This window comes from Zootoca vivipara, chromosome 2 (genome assembly GCF_963506605.1).
Source record: "Zootoca vivipara chromosome 2, rZooViv1.1, whole genome shotgun sequence".
NCBI classification, from domain to species: domain Eukaryota; kingdom Metazoa; phylum Chordata; class Lepidosauria; order Squamata; family Lacertidae; genus Zootoca; species Zootoca vivipara.
Window position 1 is genome coordinate 5,613,303 of NC_083277.1, and position 21,300 is coordinate 5,634,602.

Here is a 21,300-nt window from a genome sequence, read left to right on the forward strand (position 1 = left end):
CCATTTCCGGCACCACTCGGCGAGTCCCCGTGCCGTGTTGCGCCAGTTTAGCGTGGGGGACTTGCCGACCGGGCGGCTTGTGGGCCGGATAAACAGCCTCCATGGGCTGGCGGTTGCAGACCTCTGAATTAGAAGCACCACCCCCTTTTCTCCCTTTCCCAGGTTCTGCTTCTGTAGCCTTCTGACTCCCCTTCACCCCACAGCGCAACGGGGGTGGCTTCCAGTATATACAATATATATCTATACATAATAAAACATTAAACATGAAAAGATGTACATAATTGCAAATGTATTAAAAGTTGTTATGCTTAAATAAAGGACATCAAAAGGCACACAAGAAACTGAACAATTTCCACGTAAGATCTTTAAAAAATATACAAACAATTATTATAAATAACAGCAACAAAAAAATAAACAATACCCCAGCTCACACCTCACCTTTTCCACCAGGCCAAAATTCCCCTCAATTCTTTATGTGCTCATTGTGTTGTGGAGGGTTGGACAAGGCCATTGGAGACCAGGGTTCAAATCCCTATTCAGCCACAAAGCTGTATTGTTGGGCAGTCAGTCACTGCCCAAACTTCACATTTTATATGACTACATTTGAATATGTATTATAATCTGAAGGCGTTTGCAGTCTAGTACCTGAGGGGGCCCACACTCTGAAAGGCATTGAGCAAGGATATATTACATAATTACACAATTCTTTATTCACTTAGATACCTAAATAATTTTACTATATTTGTCAGCAATTGCCGTTAATACATTAGTTCACATTTGTGTTTTGAAGGGGAAAATATTCTGTGAAAATATTCTGTTTAAGGCCTTGTGTTGTTATGATGCTGCAAAGCCTACATAGCAGTAGTTTTCCATGGTAGGTTCTGAGAGAGACAGGATTGCTTTTGAGAATTCAGTCTGGTTGGTTGGTTTTGGTGTTGGCAGAATCTGATTGGTTGGAGGTTCGTGTCAGTTGGGAGGTTCGTATCAGTAAGGGAGAGTTTAGTCAGTTGAGGGGAGTTCAGTTGGGAGATAGGGAGTTTATGAGGAAAGTGTGATGAATAGACCAGAGAGAGAAGCTGAGGAGAATGGCTAAGGCCTCAATATTAATACACAGTATGTTAATATGTCAAGATCAGGAGAAGGAAGCCGGGGGCTGAGCTAGTCTGAGAGGCTGCCCTGTGTAAAAGGTCTTACCAGAGGAAGGTGACACAAGGGTGTTTGTGAAAATTGGCCAAGCTGTCCAAGCATCGAGGATTACAACTAGAGGAGATTTGGGGTACCAAGGCAGATTGTCCCTAGGAGGTAGACTGGGCTGTGGGTGAATTTGGCTGGGATGGAGGTCACTGCTGTGGATACACAACCTGACTATCTCTAGGCACTGCAATAATCTGCAAGGGATTCCCACATTCAGGGTTAATGTTGCCAGCCTTCGTGTCACGTTTGCAGAAGTCTCTGTAACACAACAGTGGTCTGCCAAACAGGCCCAGCGTCTGAAGCCAGCTCTTCGTATGCCCTTGGGGATCCTGACATCTTCCATTATGCAGACGTGACCAAGCCAGGGTAGTCGTCGCTGGGACAAGAGTGCACACATGCTGGGAATGTGGGCTTGGGAGAGCACATCTTTGTTTGAGCCTCTGTCCTGCCATGCGATGCCACACATCTTCCTGGTACAAGCCAGGGAACCAAAGCAGCAGACAGGTAATGTTGGAACCCTGAATTAATGTTCTTACACTGCCCCCTTTAGACAGACAAGAGTAGTACATCAATTGTGTTGCATTTTTTCTTCCCTCTATCCCCACCCCACCCCACCCCAAATGTCCATAAAGGTAAAGGTATCCCATATCTAAGTCACACCCCACAGGCTTGAGGACCATTGTAAAAAGGTAAAGGGACCCCTGACCATTAGGTCCAGTTGCGGACGATTCTGGGGTTGCGGTGCTCATCTCACTTTACTGGCCAAGGGAGCCAGCGTACAGCTTCCGGGTCATGTGGCCAGCATGACTAAGCCGCTTCTGGCGAACCAGAGCAGTGCACGGAAATGCCGTTTACCTTCCTGCTGGAGAGGTACCTATTTATCTACTTGCACTTTGACGTGCTTTTGAACTGCTAGAGTGGCAGGAGCTGGGACCAAGCAACGGGAGCTCACCCCATTGCAGGGATTCGAACCTCCGACCTTCTGATCGGCAAGCCCTAGGCTCAGTGGTTTAACCCACAGCGCCCCCCGCATCCCCCACATGTCCATACTCAACAGCAACTAGAGGGCCACAGGTCCCTTATCCCTGGTTTAGTCAATATTTACTGTCAGGGATTCCTAATCATATGTCTGGTGGTGGCAGGATCTCAGGAGGGAACCAAGGCACCCCAGGCCTAAAACTACCATGCTGCCACCACCACTCACCTCCTTTCCTTCAAGGACACTTCAAAACAGCAGGAAAGCCCATTTAAGGACACATTTAAACTGGAATTCATCCCTACCCACAAGAGGTACTGACAGTCATTAACACATATGTTTGTAAAAGGGGATTGGATAAATTAATGGAGGAGGCTTTCAATGGCTACTTGCAGCACACCTCTGTGACTTCTTAGCAGCCCTGCCAGGTCCACTGACCCCTAGCTTCTACAGCTTCTATGGTTTCTCTCCTACATGAATTCTTTGATGTGAAGTGAGACTTTCCTTCCAGCGGAAGCTCTTCCCACATTCCAAGCACTGATATGGTTTCTCTCCTGTATGAATCATCAGATGGGACATGAGATGGCTGCTCCGACTGAAGCTCTTTCCACATTCCAAGCAGTGAAATGGTTTCTCCTTGCTGTGAATTCTTTGATGGGTCATGAGATGTGAACTCTGACTGAAGTTCTTTCCACATTCCAAGCAGTGATAGGGCTTCTCCCCACTGTGAATCATTTGGTGGGAAGTGAGATGATCTCTCCGACTGAAACACTTTCCACATTCTAAGCACTGATACGGTTTCTCCCCTGTATGAATTTTTAGGTGGGAAGTGAGAGTTTCCTTCTGGATGAAGCTCTTTCCACATTCTAAGCATTCATATGGCTTCTGTCCTGTATGAATTCCTTGATGGGAAGTGAGACTTTTCTTCCAGCGGAAGGTCTCCCCACACTCCAAGCACTTATATGGTTTCCTCCCTGTATGAATTCTTTGGTGGGAAGTGAGATTATGTTTCAAGCTAAAGGTTTTTCCGCATTCCAAACATTTATATGGTCTCTCGCCTGTATGAATTATTTGATGGGAAGTGAGATGGTCACTCCGACTGAAAGTCTTTCCACATTCCAAGCACTGATATTGTTTCTCCCCTTTATGAATTCCTTGAAGAGAGCTCTGGTGGAAACTCTGTCCGCACTCCCAATATTTACATGGCGTCCCTACTGTATAGATTTTGTAGTAGTCTCCCTTAGCCTTGCTTTCCAATTCACCACCTTCTGCAATGAAGACAGAAACTGATTAGAGCCTTAGGAGGAAATGGAGCCTCAAATTATGTAAAAATGCAATTTTTCAAGCCTTGTGAGGAACAGTTGAGAGATATAGTTACAGGTAGGTAGCCGTGTTGGTCTGACGTAGTCTAAACAAAATAAAAAAATTCCTTCCAGTAGCACCTTAGAGACCAACTTAGTTTGTCATTGGTATGAGCTTTCGTGTGCATGTGGTATCTGAAGAAGTGTGCATGCACACGAAAGCTCATACCAATCACAAACTTAGTTGGTCTCTAAGGTGCTACTGGAAGGAATTTTTTTATTTAATTGAGAGATATGAGAGCCTTCAAATATCTCAAGGGCTGTCACATAGAAGATGGAGCAAGCTTGTTTTCTCCTACTCCAGAGGATAGGACCCAGACCAGTGGATTCAAGTAACAAGAAAGGAGATTCTAACTAAACATGAGGAATAATTTTCGAGTTACTACCCCCCTGCTCTCTCCCCTGCTCTCTCCCTACCTATCTTCTTCCCCAACCTTCCAGAATTTTTCTATAAAAACAATAAAAAACTTCAGGAATAACTTTCCGAAGGTAAGAGCTGTTAGAAAGTTGAACAGCATCCCTATTATTTGTTGGAAGAGTTTAAGCAGATGTTGAATCACCATCTATCATGAATGTTTCAGCTGAGATTCCTGCATTGCAGGGGGTTGGACTAGATAACCCTCAGGGAACTTTCCAACACTACAATTTTATTATTCCTCTTTTGAAAAGAAAAGATCTCCGTGTCATGTGACTCAAGTACATGCATAACCTTCTGAACTTATAAGAACAATGGAAAGATACAAACATAATTAAATAAAAACTTAGGCACCAACATTCACTGTCACTGACTTCCCTAGCTATCAGCTCATCAGCCCCCCTCGGATCAGCTGCATTATCCATCCTGATAATTCATTCTCCATCCTGATCTGCAGACTGATGTTGACAGTTGGTCATCAAGGGAAGTTTGTTTGCTCCTTTCAAATTGTCACCCAATGTCATAATGATGGTAGGAGATTGACGGATGGTCATCCCTGCCCACCTATCCAAGTTGGCCCATGTGTAGGGGTGCTGGTTGACTCACAGGGTCTGTCCAGCTTACTACCAGGGCAGTAAAAAACAGTCAGGCAATTGCTTAAATGGGCAGAACTGGAGGATGCATCTTGAAAGGCAATACAGTACACAGATGCCCATTCAATGTTAACTACAAGGAGTCTGAATCCCAGCTGCTGTAGGCGACTGCTGAACTACATCAGAATATAGGGGTTCATCACATTTATCTCACAATTAATTGTGGATAATAATTCATAAATCACGACAGATATTAACAAGCCACTGGGAGCCTTACCAAGTAAGGCCAGGATCCCACAGGTTTCCTCCATGACTTCTGTATGTAGAGCTCTCTGGTCAGGATCCAGCAGTGCCCATTCCTCATCCATGAAATGCACAGCCACATCCTCGAAGGATGCTGGACCCTAAAAGAAAAAAGAAGCCTTTCCTGATTGGATAATCGTGTTGCACTTTTAAAAAACAAGTGTTTATTTTAAGGTTTTAATGGAACTGTGTATTTGGGCCCAGGGAGGTGAGGAGAAGGCAGATATGTTGGATGCCCCCAACCCCTTTTCCCACTGATCTGCCACCCCTACCTGTTCCAGTGCGACAGAAGCTGCTTCGCCTCCACTATGAAGAAGAGATGGCCCTGCCTGCATTATCCAGTCACCTGCAAGGAAAAAAATGTGGTTGTTTCAGTGATAAACTTTTAGCTACCAATAGGCCTTTTAAAAAGTATTTTGAGCATTTACAAATATATACATTCTGTATATCAGTTGTGTAAAAGCACCTAAGGGAAATTGGGAGCAGTGAAAAAGGCTGCAGGGGATGTCGGCTTTAAGGGTCGAAAGGCCAGCTGGCTCGTCTCCTTCTAGCCATGCTGCTGCGAAGATCCATCGACCTCTGGCTCCGACATAAAACAGTGACCCAAGCCTCCCAGACTTGGGCACACTATACACAGCAGTGTAACTGCACAACAGATGAGACTGAGGCTTGTAAATATATAGTATTAACTACGGATTTATTAAACATAAATCAAGACAAAGAAACATGTCCTCTCTCCTTGCTGTCTCCTCAGAGAGTCAAAAGCAAAAGCAATACAAACTGTACTGGAATGTAAACCGACATGTGACACATATTAATCCCATGTCTGCAACTAAAGGTGGAATTGAAAATTCCAACAGGGAAGTCTCATCTGCCACCAAAGATTAAAAGAGCCGCTAGATTTATTTCACACTCAACAGAGAGAGACCAAACTGAGATACATCCCAACCATCCTTACCTAGTGGCCTCTGTTTGCTGTCCAAGGGAATTATCTCCATCTCAGCAAAATCTGTGCCCATTTTTGCAAAAAGATCCTGTCCCTGAAACAGTAACAAGTAGTCAAAACAGGGATCAAAGAGAAGGAAGGACGGAGGTTTTCAGACAACCTTCATTGGATGCTTTCCAAAAAAGTTGGGATTTTAGCTGAGAATTTTGAGATACCCTCCCTGACAATCTGAATGCCTTGGGAACCATCACCGTGAAACACTCTCACCTGTTGTTTTTCCCGCTTCCTGTCCTCTGCCTGGCTCAGGAGAAAACCTTCAGCCAGGGCCACTGCCTGGGAGCTGGTCTCTGCCCCACACTCCCTCACCCAGCTCTGCATCTCCGGAGGGACGACAGCCAGGAACTGCTCCAGGATGACCAGGTCAAGCATCTGATTCTTTGTGTGTTGCTCTGGCTTCAGCCACTGGTGGCAAAGATGGTGGAGTTGGTTGCAAACCTCTCGGGGTCCTTTGGCTTCCTGGTAGCAGAAATGTCTAAACTGCTGTCGCTGCACATCTGAACTGAGGGTATCATCACCCAGGACCTCCTGCACTGAGTTTTTCCAGAATACTCCAGAGTTCCCTGGTTTGATGGCACTGTGGCCTCTTCCTGCTTCAGGGCCAGCTGAGTTTTGCTCATCCATCTGTGCTCCAAGAAAAACCTCCAAGATGTCCAAAGGAGTTCCTTGGCCTTCTGTCAATTTCCTACTTAGAAGTGATGCCAACCCCTACAAAAGACACTGCTGTGTTATGGGATTGCTACACTGTCAGGAAAGGGAAAATATTCTCCGAGCAGGCCTGGATGAGTTTCACTAGAACCCATGGCCAAATTACAGCGGTGCAGTAGGAGTCTCCAGCTCTCCTTAGAAGGAAAGTTAAAAAGCAAAAATATGCAGACTACCTTCTAAGCCAGCATTTCTCAAAGCGTACTCGAAGAATCACTACTGGATCGCAGCATCCTTATAGACAGATCTCACAACCTCTTCACTTCCCCTTCTCACCCTGTGATGTGATATGAAACAGGCTCCGTATTACAATGCCAGAGAAGTCATCCTGACTCCTCACCTTTTTCCACACGTTTGAAAACAATGAGGGACTGTGAAAGCCATGATTGACCACTGGCAATAGCAATGTGAGGTATGTTCAGCAGAGCATTAGTGACTGGACCAAGGCAGCTAATGAGCAAAATGAAGCAGGAGTAAAGTAGGTTTAAAATGTGAAACTGCACAGAAACAATACGTGCTGCTCTTTTTCAAGGTTGGCAAACGTGGATATTCTCACTTTTGGTGCAAAATATCTGAGTGGTATGTAGCACTAAGGATGGGGAGATGCTTTGTATTACAGCTATTCAATTTTGAATTCAAATTTTATATATTTTTTAAAATGGCATTTAAATACTCTCTCCTTCAACTGATTTCTCTGATTATTAAACCTCCAATTGTTCTCAGCAGTGCTTTGTATTCACTCCCAAATGATCCTCTCCATCTCTCAGGAGTTGCACACGTCTGAAAGCAAATAAAAAAATTCCTTCCAGTAGCACCTTAGAGACCAACTAAGTTTGTCATTGGTATGAGCTTTCGTGTGCATGTACACTTCTTCAGATACACACACACTTCAGATGCACACAAAAGCTCATACCAATGACAAACTTAGTTGGTCTCTAAGGTGCTACTGGAAGGGATTTTTTTATTTTGTTTCGACTATGGCAGACCAACACGGCTACCTACCTGTAACTAGAACGTCTGAAAGGGCATGTCTGCCAACCAGAAACCTTGGTAACGCCACTGCCTGATTAACGAGGTGGGGGGTGTTAATTCTAATCAAAGCTCTATTGGAGTTACACTTGCACCGGGAGCAGCTTTTAATCCTCCCCTCCCTGCAATATTTCAAATAGCATCTCCTGCCTTTGCACAGAGGGAGAGAAAAAAGCTGCCCTCCCTGGTTGAAGGCCATCCTTACTGCAGCCCCGGGACTCCTTTTTGCCAAAATAAAGAGTGAACAACTCACCGGTTCCCAGAAGGGTCCCCCCCAATGCAGCGCTGGAGAGACAAAGACCACGTTCGTTCCCCCCAGGGAGAAGCCAAGCAGGAAGGGGCTTTGGAGGGAGGGGCTTTCTCTCCTGGAGGACTCCGCACTCCTCCGTTCCTGGTTCCCCTTCCCCTCTAGGAATCCAATTCGGTTCGCTTTAACCCTTGTTGTTGTTGTTGTTTAGTCGTTTAGTCGTGTCCGACTCTTCGTGACCCCATGGACCATAGCACGCCAGGCACTCCTGTCTTGCACTGCCTCCCGCAGTTTGGTCAAACTCATGTTCGTAGCTTCGAGAACACTGTCCACCCATCTTTTCCTCTGTCGTCCCCTTCTCCTAGTGCCCTCCATCTTTCCCAACATCAGGGTCTTTTCCAAAGATTCCTCTCTTCTCATGAGGTGGCCAAAGTATTGGAGCCTCAGCTTCACGATCTGTCCTTCCAGGGAGCACTCAGGGCTGATTTCCTTAAGAATGGATAGGTTTGATCTTCTTGCAGTCCATGGGACTCTCAAGAGTCTCCTCCAGCACCATAATTCAAAAGCATCAATTCTTCGGCGATCAGCCTTCTTTATGGTCCAGCTCTCACTTCCATACATCACTACTGGGAAAACCATAGCTTTAACTATACGGACCTTTGTTGGCAAGGTGATGTCTCTGCTTTTTAAGATGCTGTCTAGGTTTGTCATTGCTTTTCTCCCAAGAACCAGGCGTCTTTTAATTTCGTGACTGCTGTCACCATCTGCAGTGATCAAGGAGCCCAATAAAGTAAAATCTCTCACTGCCTCCATTTCTTCCCCTTCTATTTGCCAGGAGGTGATGGGACCAGTGGCCATGATCTTGGTTTTTTTGATGTTGAGCTTCAGACCATATTTTGCGCTCTCCTCTTTCACCCTCATTAAAAGGTTCTTTAATTCCTCCTCGCTTTCTGCCATCAAGGTTGTGTCATCTGCATATCTGAGGTTGTTTTTGGCTTTGTAAGGGTTAAAGATCAGTCAGTCTTTAACCCTTACAAAGCCAAAAAGAAAATTCCCTCCAGTCTTCTTTGGCGATCGCTCGTACCCAAGTAAGATTGTCTTCCCTAAACACTGTTTTAACAATGAGTCTGTAAGTGACTGTGGAGGTCTTCCGGTCTGTCGCGGCGGAGAGAAGGACGCAGGGACCTCGCGCGCCGATGTCCCTGGCTTCGCGGAGGGGGGGGGAGTCCGCAGAGCGAGCGGATTCCCCGTAAAAACACCGGGTAGAGAGTCCCGGTGACTCATGTGCCCAGCGGTTGCTCCGTTTTTTGCGGATCCCCCGCTGCCCGAGAGCTCAATAGAGCGATCGAGAGCCGGCGGGGTGGAACCGCGGGAGCCATTTTGGGCTATATCTTACCTCCGAGAAGTGAAGCTCCGAGTCCTGACCCGGCAAGCGGCAGATTCTTCCGAATAAATTTAAACTTCCAAAAAGTAAGTGGAATTGCGATCACGGACTTTAAATTCGTCAATTGGAAAAACAGGAGAGGCTTTAAAGAAACGGAAGTCGGTCTCTTCCTAATGGAAAACTGGGAGGCGCTTTAAATAATCTTAAGCTGAACGACAAAAGGCATCTGGGACTGTGGACCCGAGAGAAAGAAAGACTCTTTTGAACCCTCTCAACTCCCGAGTCCGGCACCCCTTGAGGTACAGCATTATTAAGGGGGAGAGTGCTTTGACAGCTGTCAAAAGCTGTCAAGCTGTCAAAAGACCGGGGGGATTTATTGTATTGTTGCAATCAGTAAAAATTGACTGAAAACGTGATAGAACTATTCAATATTGGAATTAAGAATGGAGTTGTGATTGAGTTAAAAGACAAAGGAAAAGAACTGCCAAAATGGAGTCGACCGTCTGAGGAAGGAATTTTCCAGCACCTCTTTGCTCTCCACCTCCTGTTTGTCTGCGGTCAGGAGAAATATGAAAACAAAGTACTCTCGAGCCTTCCAGGAGGCGGTGCTAAACTATCTACAATTATGGGAGGATATCTACAAGGAACGGCAACATCCCAATTTACCAGCAGTCGAGGAGGAAGTCCAAGTCCAGGATTTAGAGGAAAATTTGACCTTGGAGACTGTGGAGATTGAATCTGGATGTCAGGAGAAACAACTTGTTGAAAACCTTAAAGAGGACTTGGACTATAAAAAATATGCTTGGGATGAAGCAAAGCATGGACTTCAAAAGGAAGAAAATCAAGTAGAACAAGAAAATGAGAAGCAAAGGAATTCGAGGATTAATGGACTTGAAGATCCTGGAGGGGTTGAAATGTGGGGTGATGCCAGGGAGGAATGGGAAAGACAGGGGCAGGGGGGGACAAGGGGCTGGAGACGGATATGGGAAAGAATGGGTGTGGGGTGAATATTTTAGTTAAAAGATTTTGTTTTTTAGATTCTGAAAGACGGTTTTTGAAATTTTGGCCTGTTAACGGAAATGCTGATCCAATTGGGGGAAAAGACTTAGGGAGAAGAGATGGAGTGTAAAAATGAATGGAAAAAGTTGTGCTTTCTGGAGGGAATTATAAGAACGGCTTAGGAAAGAACTTAAGTTAATGTAAATTTTTGTAAGTTAAGTTAGGATTAGGCAGAAAGCTGCCTACTCTCCTTTCCTTACTCTGAGATACTCAGTGGCAGGGAGTGCTCAGAGGGCTGAGGAGGGGATATAATGGAACCTTGGAAATGCTGTGCCCCACAGGTTCCTCTTGTGGCAGGAGGGGGCCTGTGGGAGGGCAGCATGGAAAAGGAGGAGGGTTGAGTTAATATTATAAGAAAAGGATTTTAAACTGAAATAGAAAACTCGCCATAAACTTTAGATTTTGTTTAAGGAAAACCAGGAGGAAGATTACCGAGGAAGTCACAAGTATAAGGTTAAGGTAATAAGAATTGGGGAGTTAAAATTCTCCCCTATTATTGTCATGTTTGTATTTGTTTAAGTATACTTATGAACGAGCTGGGGGAAACCAATCCTCAGAGCTCCTCCATTCCTGTCCTTTCAGTGGCAGGGGGGGAAGAGGGGGGAGGAGGGAGGGGGGAGGCCAAACCCAACTTATAATGGACCCCTTTGATTCTCAAAGCACACGGGTTTCACTGGTGGCAGAGGTGAACCAGTGGGTGGAGGGAAGACGAAGGGACAGTGTTATATTGTATGTTTGTGTAGTTTGTTTAGTTTTGTTTGTAAAATTAATAAAAATTATTTTTAAAAAAATGTGACTGTGGAGGCCAATTCTGGATCCATACGTCCTTCCACAGTGGAGACATTGGTTTCCAGGCGGGAGTTGATCACGGTGTGGATTTGCCAAGCGTGCCTTCCTCTTAGCACGTTTCTCCCTTGCGTCCTGAGTTCATAGAATCATAGAATAGAATCGTAGAGTTGGAAGAGACCACAAGGGCCATCCAGTTCAACCCCCTGCCGAGCAGGAAACACCATCAAAGCATTCTTGACATATGCCTGTCAAGCCTCTGCTTAAAGACCTCCAAAGAAGGGGACTCCACCACATTCCTTGGTAGCAAATTCCACTGCTGAACAGCTCTTACTGTCAGGAAGTTCTTCCTAATGTTTAGGTGGAATCTTCTTTCTTGTAGTTTGATTCCATTGCTCCGTGTCCGTTCAAGTGTCGTCAAAGTCCACAACACCTTTGGTAAAGGCTGTTCCTCCAATTGGAGGGCTCGCAGGCCAGTGCTTCCCAGTTGTCAGTGTTTATAATACATTTTTAAAGATTTGCCTTGAGAGAGTCTTTAAACCTCTTTTGTTGACCACCAGCATTACTCTTTCCATTTTTAAGTTCGGAATAGAGTAGTTGCTTTGGAAGACGATCATCAGGCATCCACATAACATGACCAGTCCAACGAAGTTGATGTTGAAGAATCATTCAACACTGGTGATCTTTGCTTCTTCCAGTATACTGATATTAGTTCGCCTGTCTTCCCAAGTGATGTGTAAAAATTTTTGGAGAAACCGTTGATGGAATCTTTCGAGGAGTTGTAGATGGCATTCATAAGTGGTCCATGTTTCACAAGCATATGGTAAGGTTGGCAGTACAATAGCTTTATAAACAAGCATTTTGTTTTCCCTGCGAATGTCCCGGTCCTCAAACACTCTGCACTTCAATTGGGAGAAAGCCGCACTCACAGAGCTCAAGCTATGCTGGATTTCGGCATCAACGTTGGCCCTTGTGGAAAGAGAACTGCCTAGGTAGAAGTGATGGACAGTAGCACCTTAGAGACCAATTACGTTTGTTGTTGGTATGAGCTTTCTTGTTCATGCACACTTCTTCACGAAAGCTCATACCAATACCAAACTTGGTGCTACTGGAAGGAATTTTTTTTAAAAAAAAAAATTATTTTGTTTCGATTACAGACGACCAACATGGCTACCTACCTGTAACTAAAGCCAAAAAGGCAAGAGGGGCTGTCTGCAACTCAGAGGCAGGGTAGCTCCTCTTCTCCTGTCATCATGGAGCCAGCTATTAGACTTGCTGGCAAGGGGGAAGATGGTGAGATGTCTCGTGGGGAATCTTAACAATTCCAGAATTGTTTCTCTTTGGATACTTCTTCTCAGTACAGTGATGTGAGCAAACCAGGCACAGACATGGGAGTGGTCCTCTAGATTAGTCCCCCCCCCCCAACATGGGTCTCCATCTGTTTTTGGACTACAACTCCCATCATCCCTAGCTAACAGGACCAGTGGTCAGGGTTGATCGGGATTGTAGTCCGAAAGAAAACAGATGGAGACCCAAGTTTTTGGAAACCCTGATCTAGTGAATTTTCTCCACCTTTTCATTCATTCATTCAGTATACTGCCCTTTATCCAAAGACCACGGCACATTGTTTATTTATTTATTTATTTTGTTGTTGATGATGTTGTTGTTGTTGTTTATTAAAATTGTATACGACCCTTCATCAGAAGGTCATAGACTGGTTCACAACGTAAAAATACAAAATGAGAACACAAAATACTTAACAAAAATACTTAACAAAAACAAAACAATTATCCCACTCACACAAACACATTTAAAAGACCATAGAATGTTAAACTGATTGAAGATAAATGTTTTCGCCTGGAGCTTAAAGATATGTAATGAAGGCTCTAGGGTTGCCATATTTTGAAGAGCAAGAAAGAGGACACATCTGCCTACTTCTACTTTTAACTATAGATCTCTATGATGACTCTTATTTTACATACCCATGAAAAAGAGGACGCGTCCTGGGAAAAGAGGACATATGGCAACCCTAGAAGGCGCCAAGCGATCCTCCTTGGGAAGAGCATTCCACAAACGGGGAGCCACCGCATAAAACGCCCATTCTTATGTTGCCACCATCCAGACCTCTCATGGAGTAGGTGCACAAAGAAGGGCTTCTGATGTTTTTAATAGAATCAGTAAGATGCTTCTTTCTCTAGTGCCTACTGAAGAGGAACAGCAGCCCCAATCTTTCAAGTGGTCTAGTATATCCCTTAAAATGGTAGTTAAAGTATTGGGATGGCTGGCAATGTGCAGAGATACATGCCAATCTGAAGTGGATTTTCTTAATTAACCACTCCAGCTGCAATGTTTTATTCGGTCAGAAGAACAGCAGCAGCTGGGGAACCCACAGAGTGGAGGCTGTTGGGAATCTGATGTGGAAGTGTGGATGTTGCTTGAGGCACCAGTCACCACACAGAAGCAGAGTAAGGTCCAAATCTTTTAATGTTGTAAAACTATTAAGTTCAGCAAACAGCTCTGGGCCAATTTAAGCACAGAAAAGTAAGTTGCAGCTTGTAGGCTTTTCAGATGCAAATATATACAGAGACAAGGGACAAGGTATCACTGTTGCTCTGACAAACACCAACTAACCAAGGCACAACACTGCACCACTGAAAGAGTTGAACATACATTAATCACAGATATAGTGAGGCCTCCAAGCCTTGCACTTGTGATTACCTTGCCCATAGGATGTTTGATATTCGCGGAGGAACCCCTTCCTATGTCCAGCTACCCCAACAGACTCCACTGGACTATACGTTAGGCTAATATAGAGGCATTCCCTCACCTTAGCATTACACAGGTGCAGGAATTAAGTCATGTTAGAGAAAAATAATGCCTGCATTATCAGAACTGGAGGCATCATTTCTGCTCACAGAGTGTTTGTTGTGGGGGAGGAAGGGAAAGGAGATTGTTAGCCACTTTGAGTCGCCTTAGGATAGTGATAAAGTGGGATATCAAATCCAAACTCCTCCTCCTCCTCCTCTTCTTCTTCTTCTTTATATTACTGATCCCTGCACAAACGTTCTTAATACACAGAGTAAGCAGATTCTCCTAACAATATCCTTTCACACACTCTTTTGAAATCTCTTCACATGTAAACTACCTATCAATGTATATACATCAATACTATCGTGGCATGAACCAACTCCAGGAATTTTGACAGCAATTCTGAACCAAGGTAAGAAAGTTAACTGCTGAGCATTTATACAACTGTAATCTTTACATGTTCCCCCTCCTTTGCAAAGGAAGGCAACAGGCAGAGAAACAGTACAAGTGGAGGCAATACAACTTTTGTCCTAGCAGTGAATCAGCAGGGATGGCAGAGACCAGTCCTTCTGGACCACTTTCCAGTTTGTTAGATGCACAGTATTTGTTCAACTGCAATGCTTAAGTTACTTTGACAGAGAACATGGGGGAAAACAGCTTAGCGGCACCACTGTGACCTCTAAGTAGCCAAGTGACCCTCAGCTGTCACTGATTTTATGGCTTCTCCCCTGTATGACATTTTTGATGGGAACTGAGACTCTCACTGTCTTTGAAGCACTTTCCACATTCCAAGCATTTATAGTGTTTCTGCCCTGTGTGAATTCTTTGATGGGAAGTGAGGTTTTTCTTAAAGTTGAAGGTTTTACCACATTCCAAGCACTGAAATGGTTTCTCCTCTGTGTGAATCCTTTGATGGGAATACAGGTGGGAGGTCTGGCTGAAATCCTTCCCACACTCTAAACACTGATAAGGCTTCTCCCCTGTGTGAATTCTTTGATGGTAACAGAGACTGCTGCTCCGACTGAAGCACTTTCCACATTCCAAGCACTGGTATGGTTTCTCCCCGGTGTGGATTCTTTGATGGGAAGTGAGGCTTTCCTTCCAACGGAAGCTCTTTCCACATTCCAAGCACTGATATGGTTTTTCTCCTGTATGAATCATTTGATGGAGGATGAGATGGCTGCTCCGACGGAAGCTCTTTCCACATTCCAAGCAGTGAAACGGTTTCTCCTTGCTGTGAATTATTTGATGGGTCGAGAGATGTGAACTCTGGCTGAAGCATTTACCACATTCCAAGCACTGATAGGGCTTCTCCCCACTGTGAATCATTTGGTGGGAAGTGAGATGGTGTCTCCGACTGAAGCTCTTTCCACATTCTAAACATTCATATGGTTTCTCCCCTGTATGAATTCCTTGATGGGAAATGAGACTTCTCTTCCAGCGGAAGCACTCTCCACATTCTAAGCACTGATACGGTTTCCTCCCGGTATGAATTCTTTGGTGGGAAGTGAGATTATGTTTCAACCTGAAGCTTTTTCCACATTCCAAGCATTGATATGGTCTCTCGCCTGTATGAATTCTTTGATGGGACGTGAGATGGTCGCTCCGAACGAAGTTCTTTCCACATTCTAAGCACTGAAATTGTTTCTCCCCTGTATGAATTGTTTGAAGGGAGCTCTGACTGAAGCTCTCGCCACACTCCCAATATTTATATGGCTCCCCCACTGTATAGATTTCATAGCAGTTTCTCTTATTTTTGCTTTCCAATTCTCCACCGTCTGAAATGAAGACAGAAACTGATTAGAGCCTTAGTAATAAATGGAGCCTCACATTATGAAAAAATGCAATTAACATTTGATATCTAAGGAAAAATTGAAGGGACTTAGATGGGGGGGGCATACCTTACACTCCCAAATGATATGCATTTTGTAAGGTTTTAGTAAGCTCTCAACTCTAATTAGGAGAAGCACTAGCACCAACTTGAGTATATGGCAACCTAGCTAATTAATCTTTGTTGGAGACATTTATGCTTATGATATATTAACATGCAATGCTTTTGAAAACATGTGTCACACTTCTTAATCCTAAATCTTGTCTGCATGACATCAAAATCAGGAAAGGTCCTAGAACAGATAAATAAACAATCAGTCTGTGAATTGTGTGTTTCAAATGTGATCAACTTGGCATAACTGCAAGGCCGTTGATTAAAGTTCAGCTCCATCCCAGAACTGGATCTGTAACATTACTACATCTGTATCTGTGACTGGCACTTGCTGACAGCTGGTTTGCTACAGACTCTTAGCTTTTCACTGCACAGACCTGGGTTGAGCTTCCAGCTCAGGGAGGAAGCTCAATGGGTGATCTTGGACCATCTCTGATGTCAGTGGTCTCTGTGGCCAAACACAAAATGGTGGAGAGGCTACTTCCACTTCCCTAACAACTCTGAAACTTACATTTGAAAAGATAAGGGCAGTAAAAACCAGTCAGACAATTGCTTAGAAGGGAACAACTACACAGATGCCCATTCAAGGTTAACTGCAGGGGGTTAGAATCATACCTGCCAAGTTCCTGCCAGAAAAATAAGGGATCTGCAGACCGGAAGTCGCGCTGCGGCCATTTTGGAACTGGGCAGAGCAGCATCAAAAGTTTCTTCTGAGCATGCTTCGCCCAGGTCCAAAATAGCCGCCGTGCCAGAAATTGTTTCTGCGCATGTCCAGAGACTCCACACATGCACAGAAGGAGCCTCCCCCGGGCCAGTAAGTAAACCGGGGGGAAACAAAAAAATCCGTTTTTTCAGCTGGGAACAGCTGGAAAATGGGGGTTTCCTGGGGAATACGGGAGACTTGCCAGCTATGGTTAGAATCCTTGATGTTGTCACTTCCGATGCTGATCTGCCTTAACGACCGCTTCCACATTAGCGGAGATCATTTGCAAAGGATAAACAAGGATGGTTTGAGGATAATTGTCCTTGTAAGCTCCCCCAGGGCCCAGGGGAAGTGAGCTTCACTTGCAGATCGTCTTGATATCTGACTTTCGCTCCTATATGGAATGTGGGGGCAGGGAGACGCTGGGTGCAAAAAACACTTTGCCTATCAGTAATCCTCTGATGCAGCCATCAAGATGCAGAGGCTCTTCTGTTTATTAGAGTAAAATTCAGAATAATTTACAGACATCTGCTTGGATGGATAGGACAAGATTACCATCTGCTAAAATGAAACGGCTACAAAGACATAAAAAAACCTCACGCACAGAAAATACAAAGATTACAGAACTTTTCTTGCATAAATATAAATTATTAATGTTTTAATACGAATGGAAGTTAGAAACATTATAGCTGTGGATAAGGGACTATGATTAAGAATGAATGGAACTGGATTACATAACCCTTTGGAAGCAGAATGAAAACAAAAATACTGTACCCTGAAATCTAACACGCGGGAAGTCATTAAAAAATATGTATATGTAATTGGCTGTTTAATTATATTTGAATTGCAATTGTAATTTAGCATTGATACAATGTAGCATATTTTGGATATTTTGTAATTGAAAACTAAGAAACATTATTTATATATAAAAAAATAACCCCTGATGTTGTAGGTGACACCGTTGAACCACATCAGAATATAGGGATTCATCATCTTTATCAGCAATTGATCATGGATAACAATTGATAATTCACAACAGATCAAGCCACTGGGAACCTTACCAAGAGAGGCCAAGATCCCACAGGTCTCCTCCATGACTTCTGTATGCAGAGCTCTCTGGTCAGGATCCAGCAGTGCCCATTCCTCATCTGTGAAATGCACAGCCACATCCTCGAAGGATGCTGGACTCTAAAAGAAAAAAAGAAGCCTTTCATGATTGGACCATTTTTGGCACTTTTTAATTATGGGTGTTTACTTTAAGGGACGCGGGTGGCGCTGTGGGTTAAACCACAGAGCCTAGGGCTTGCTGATCAGAAGGTCGGCGGTTTGAATCCCCGCAACGGGGTGAGCTCCCGTTGCTCAGTCCCAGCTCCTGCCAACCTAGCAGTTCAAAAGCACGTCAAAGTGCAAGTAGATAAATAGAATAATCCAAATGTAGCCCCTTTACTCTTTACCTTACTTTAAGGTTTTAATGGGAATTGTGTATTTCAACGATGGGTGTTTTATCTTTGTGTTACAGGTAGGTAGCTGGGTTGGTCCGACGTAGTCGAAGAAAATAACAAAATTCCTTCCAGTAGCATCTTAGAGCACACTGCCTTTTCTTCTTTGTTAGCTTCTTGAAAATCTACTTTAGCATTAAGCATTTTTTGAATTTATAAAAACAGTGGTACCTTGGTTCTCAAACTTAATTCATTCCAGGAGTCCGTTCAACTCCTGAAACCGTTCAAAAACCAAGGTGTGGCTTCCGATTGGCTGCAGGAGCTTCCTGCACTCAAGCGGAAGCCACATTGGACGTTGGGCTTCCCAAAAACGTTCGCAAACAGGAACACTTACTTCCGAGTTTGCGGCGTTCAGGAGCCAATTTGTTCAGCAACTAAGCCATTCGGGAACCAAGGTACGACAGTACTACTACAACTAGAGGGTTCTAGCTCCATCCAAAGGCCTATTTAAGGTGAGGGGGGGGGTGATCATTCTTTGGATTGAAACCTTCCCCGAGTGGCCTTCAAAGACTTTATTGAGGACAGGCTTCCAAGAAGCAAAGTGAAAGAGAGATTCATTCAGGCCCAGGGAGGTGAAGAGGGGACAGAGATATGCTGGATGCCCCCAAACTCTATTTCCCCACTGATCTGCCATTCCTACCTTATCCAGTGCCACAGAAGCTGCTTCCCCTCTGCTGTGAAGAGGAGATGCAGGAGGAGGTCCTGCCAGCATCATCCAGTCACCTGCGAGGGAAAAAATGTGGTTGGTAGCCAGGAGCATTTCCTTGTTTCAGAGGTTATGTGACAAACATTTATCTACCAATGGGTCTTTATAAATGCATGTATTTATACCCATTCTGTGTATCCGTTGTGTAAAAGCTCCTAAGGGAAATTGGGAGCAGTGGAAAAGGCTGCAGGGAAGTCTCGTCCACCAAAGATTAAAAGAGCCCCTAGATTTATTTCACACTCAACAGAGGGAGACCAAACTGAGATATATCCCAACAAATCCTTACCTAGTGGCCTCTGTCTGCTGTCCAAGGGAATCATCTCCATCTCAGTGAAATCTGTGCCCATTTTTGCAAGCAGATCCTGTCCCTGAAACAGTAACAAGTAGTCAAAACAGGGATCAAAGAGAAGGAAGGACGGAGGTTTTCAGACAACCTTCATTGGATGCTTTCCAAAAAAGTTGGGATTTTAGCTGAGAATTTTGAGATACCCTCCCTTACAATCAGAATGCCTTGGGAACCATCACCGTGAAACACTCTCACCTGTTGCTTTTCCCGCTTCCTGTCCTCTGCCTGGCTCAGGAGAAAACCTTCAGCCAGGGCCACTGCCTGGGAGCTGGTCTCTGCCCCACACTCCCTCACCCAGCTCTGCATCTCCGGGGGGACGACAGCCAGGAACTGCTCCAGGATGACCAGGTCAAGCATCTGATTCTTTGTGTTTTGCTCTGGTTTCAGCCACTGGTGGCAAAGATGGTGGAGTTGGTTGCAAACCTCTCGGGGTCCTTTGGCTTCCTGGTAGCAGAAATGTCTAAACTGCTGTCGCTGCACATCTGAAGGGAGGGTATCCTCACCCAGGACCTCCTGCACTGAGTTTTTCCAGAATACTGCAGAGTTCCCTGGTTTGATGGCACTGTGGCCTCTTCCTGCTTCAGGGCCAGCTGAGTTTTGCTCATCCATCTGTGCTCCAAGAACGCCTTCAAGATGTCCAAAGGAGTTCCTTGGCCTTCTGTCAATTTCAGTCTGTCCTAATCAGAAGTGATGCCAGCCCCTACAAAACAAAGACACTGCTGTGTTATGGGATTGCTACACTGTCAGGAAAGGGAAAATATTCCCTTAGCAATCCTGGATGAGTTTTACTAGAACCCAGGGCCAGATTATAGCGGTGCAGCAGGTGTCTCTAGCTCTCCTAAAAGGAAAGCTACAAAACAAAATACGCAGACCACCGTCTAAACCAGCATTTCTCAATGCATACAGAAAAAAGGCAGTTTTGCTGCTATTTTTCAAGGCTGGCAGATTGGCCGGTGTTCTGTATTTTGCTGCAAAAGTGGGATGTAGCAATTGAAGCACGGGGGATGAGACGATTTCTTCCCTGGCTTTTTGTTACAGCACTCCTTAAAACAACAAAAATAAAGCTGGGAATCTGTGGGAATCCATTATTTCTCATCTCCCATTAATAATACGGTAACAATAATTTTATTATTTGTACCCCACCCATCTGACTTGGTTTCTAATACACATTGCAAAGGTATATTTACTTTCAGTCAGGCTCTCTCCATTACTTCTCCTCCCCCATTACAGCCAGGCTTTCCCCTGCATTTGAATCCTCTGATTATTAGCCCTCCAATAGTTCTCAGCAGTGCTTTGTATTAGGTCTCAAATCATTCTCACAGGAGTTGCACGTCTGAATGGTGTCTCCAGAAGCCTTGATGAAGCCACTGCCTGATTAATGGGGAGGGGCCACTAAATCTAATCAAAGCTCAATTGGAGATACACTTGCACCGAGATCAACTTTAAATATTTCAAATAGCATCTCCTGCCTTTGCACAGAGGGAGAGAAAAAATGCTGCCCTCCTTAGTTGGGAGGGCATCCTGGATGGATCAGGTCTGCTTTGCGCCCTCTCCTTACTGCAGCCCTGGCTCCCCTTCGCCTAAATGCACTCACCGGCTCCTGAAGGGTCCCCCCAATGCAGCGCTGGGAGAGACAAAGACCACGTTCCTCCCCCCAGGGAAAAGCCAGGCAGGAAGGGACTTTGGAGGAAAGGGCTTTCTCCTGGAGGACTCCGCGCTCCTCCCCTCCCCCTTCCTGATTCCCTTCCTCTCTAGGAATTCAGTTCGGTTCGCTTTAACCCCTACAAAGCCAAAAAGGCAAGAGGGGCTGCTGTAACTCAAGAGGCAGGACAGCTGCTCTTTGCAGGCAGAAGCTCCCGGGTTCAATGCTGGACATTGCTCTTTTTTCTTTTTCTTTTTAAGGTGACAAGTTATGGGGAAAACGTCTAGGGCAGGCACCCCCGAACTTCGGCCCTCCAGATGTTTTGGACTACAATTCCCATCATCCCTGACCACTGATCCTGTTAGCTGGGGATCATGGGAGTTGTAGGCCAAAACATCTGGAGGGCCGCAGTTTGGGGATGCCTGGTCTAGGGGGAGAAGGACCGCCAAGCAGCTGGATCAGTTCCCTCTGCATCTCTCCCGGCACTCCAGATATATCCAAAGCACATTTAACCCCTGCAGAAGAATCCCGAGGAACTGTAGTTTGTTTGTTTTTTGTGCCTATTGTCTTATCTCAGCACATTAAACCTTGGTTTGCCC

At 44.8% G+C, this 21,300-nt stretch overlaps 1 protein-coding gene across 1 annotated transcript; it reads right to left on the reverse strand.

The window, feature by feature from the left end:
* Window position 1: 1 nt before the first annotated feature.
* On the reverse strand, window positions 2–20,778 carry LOC118080219 (zinc finger protein with KRAB and SCAN domains 7-like). The gene is made up of 12 exons (XM_060270881.1): window positions 20,654–20,778; window positions 19,255–19,759; window positions 19,000–19,081; window positions 18,648–18,730; window positions 17,570–17,696; window positions 14,585–15,641; window positions 7,833–7,920; window positions 6,056–6,553; window positions 5,801–5,882; window positions 5,115–5,188; window positions 4,817–4,943; window positions 2–3,438 (listed from the first exon to the last, which is right to left on the reverse strand). The coding sequence occupies exons 2-12, from the start codon at window positions 19,666–19,668 to the stop codon at window positions 2,627–2,629; spliced, it is 3,444 nt and encodes a 1,147-aa protein (XP_060126864.1). The 5' UTR covers window positions 19,669–19,759; window positions 20,654–20,778; the 3' UTR covers window positions 2–2,626.
* Between the last annotated feature and the right edge of the window lie 522 nt (window positions 20,779–21,300).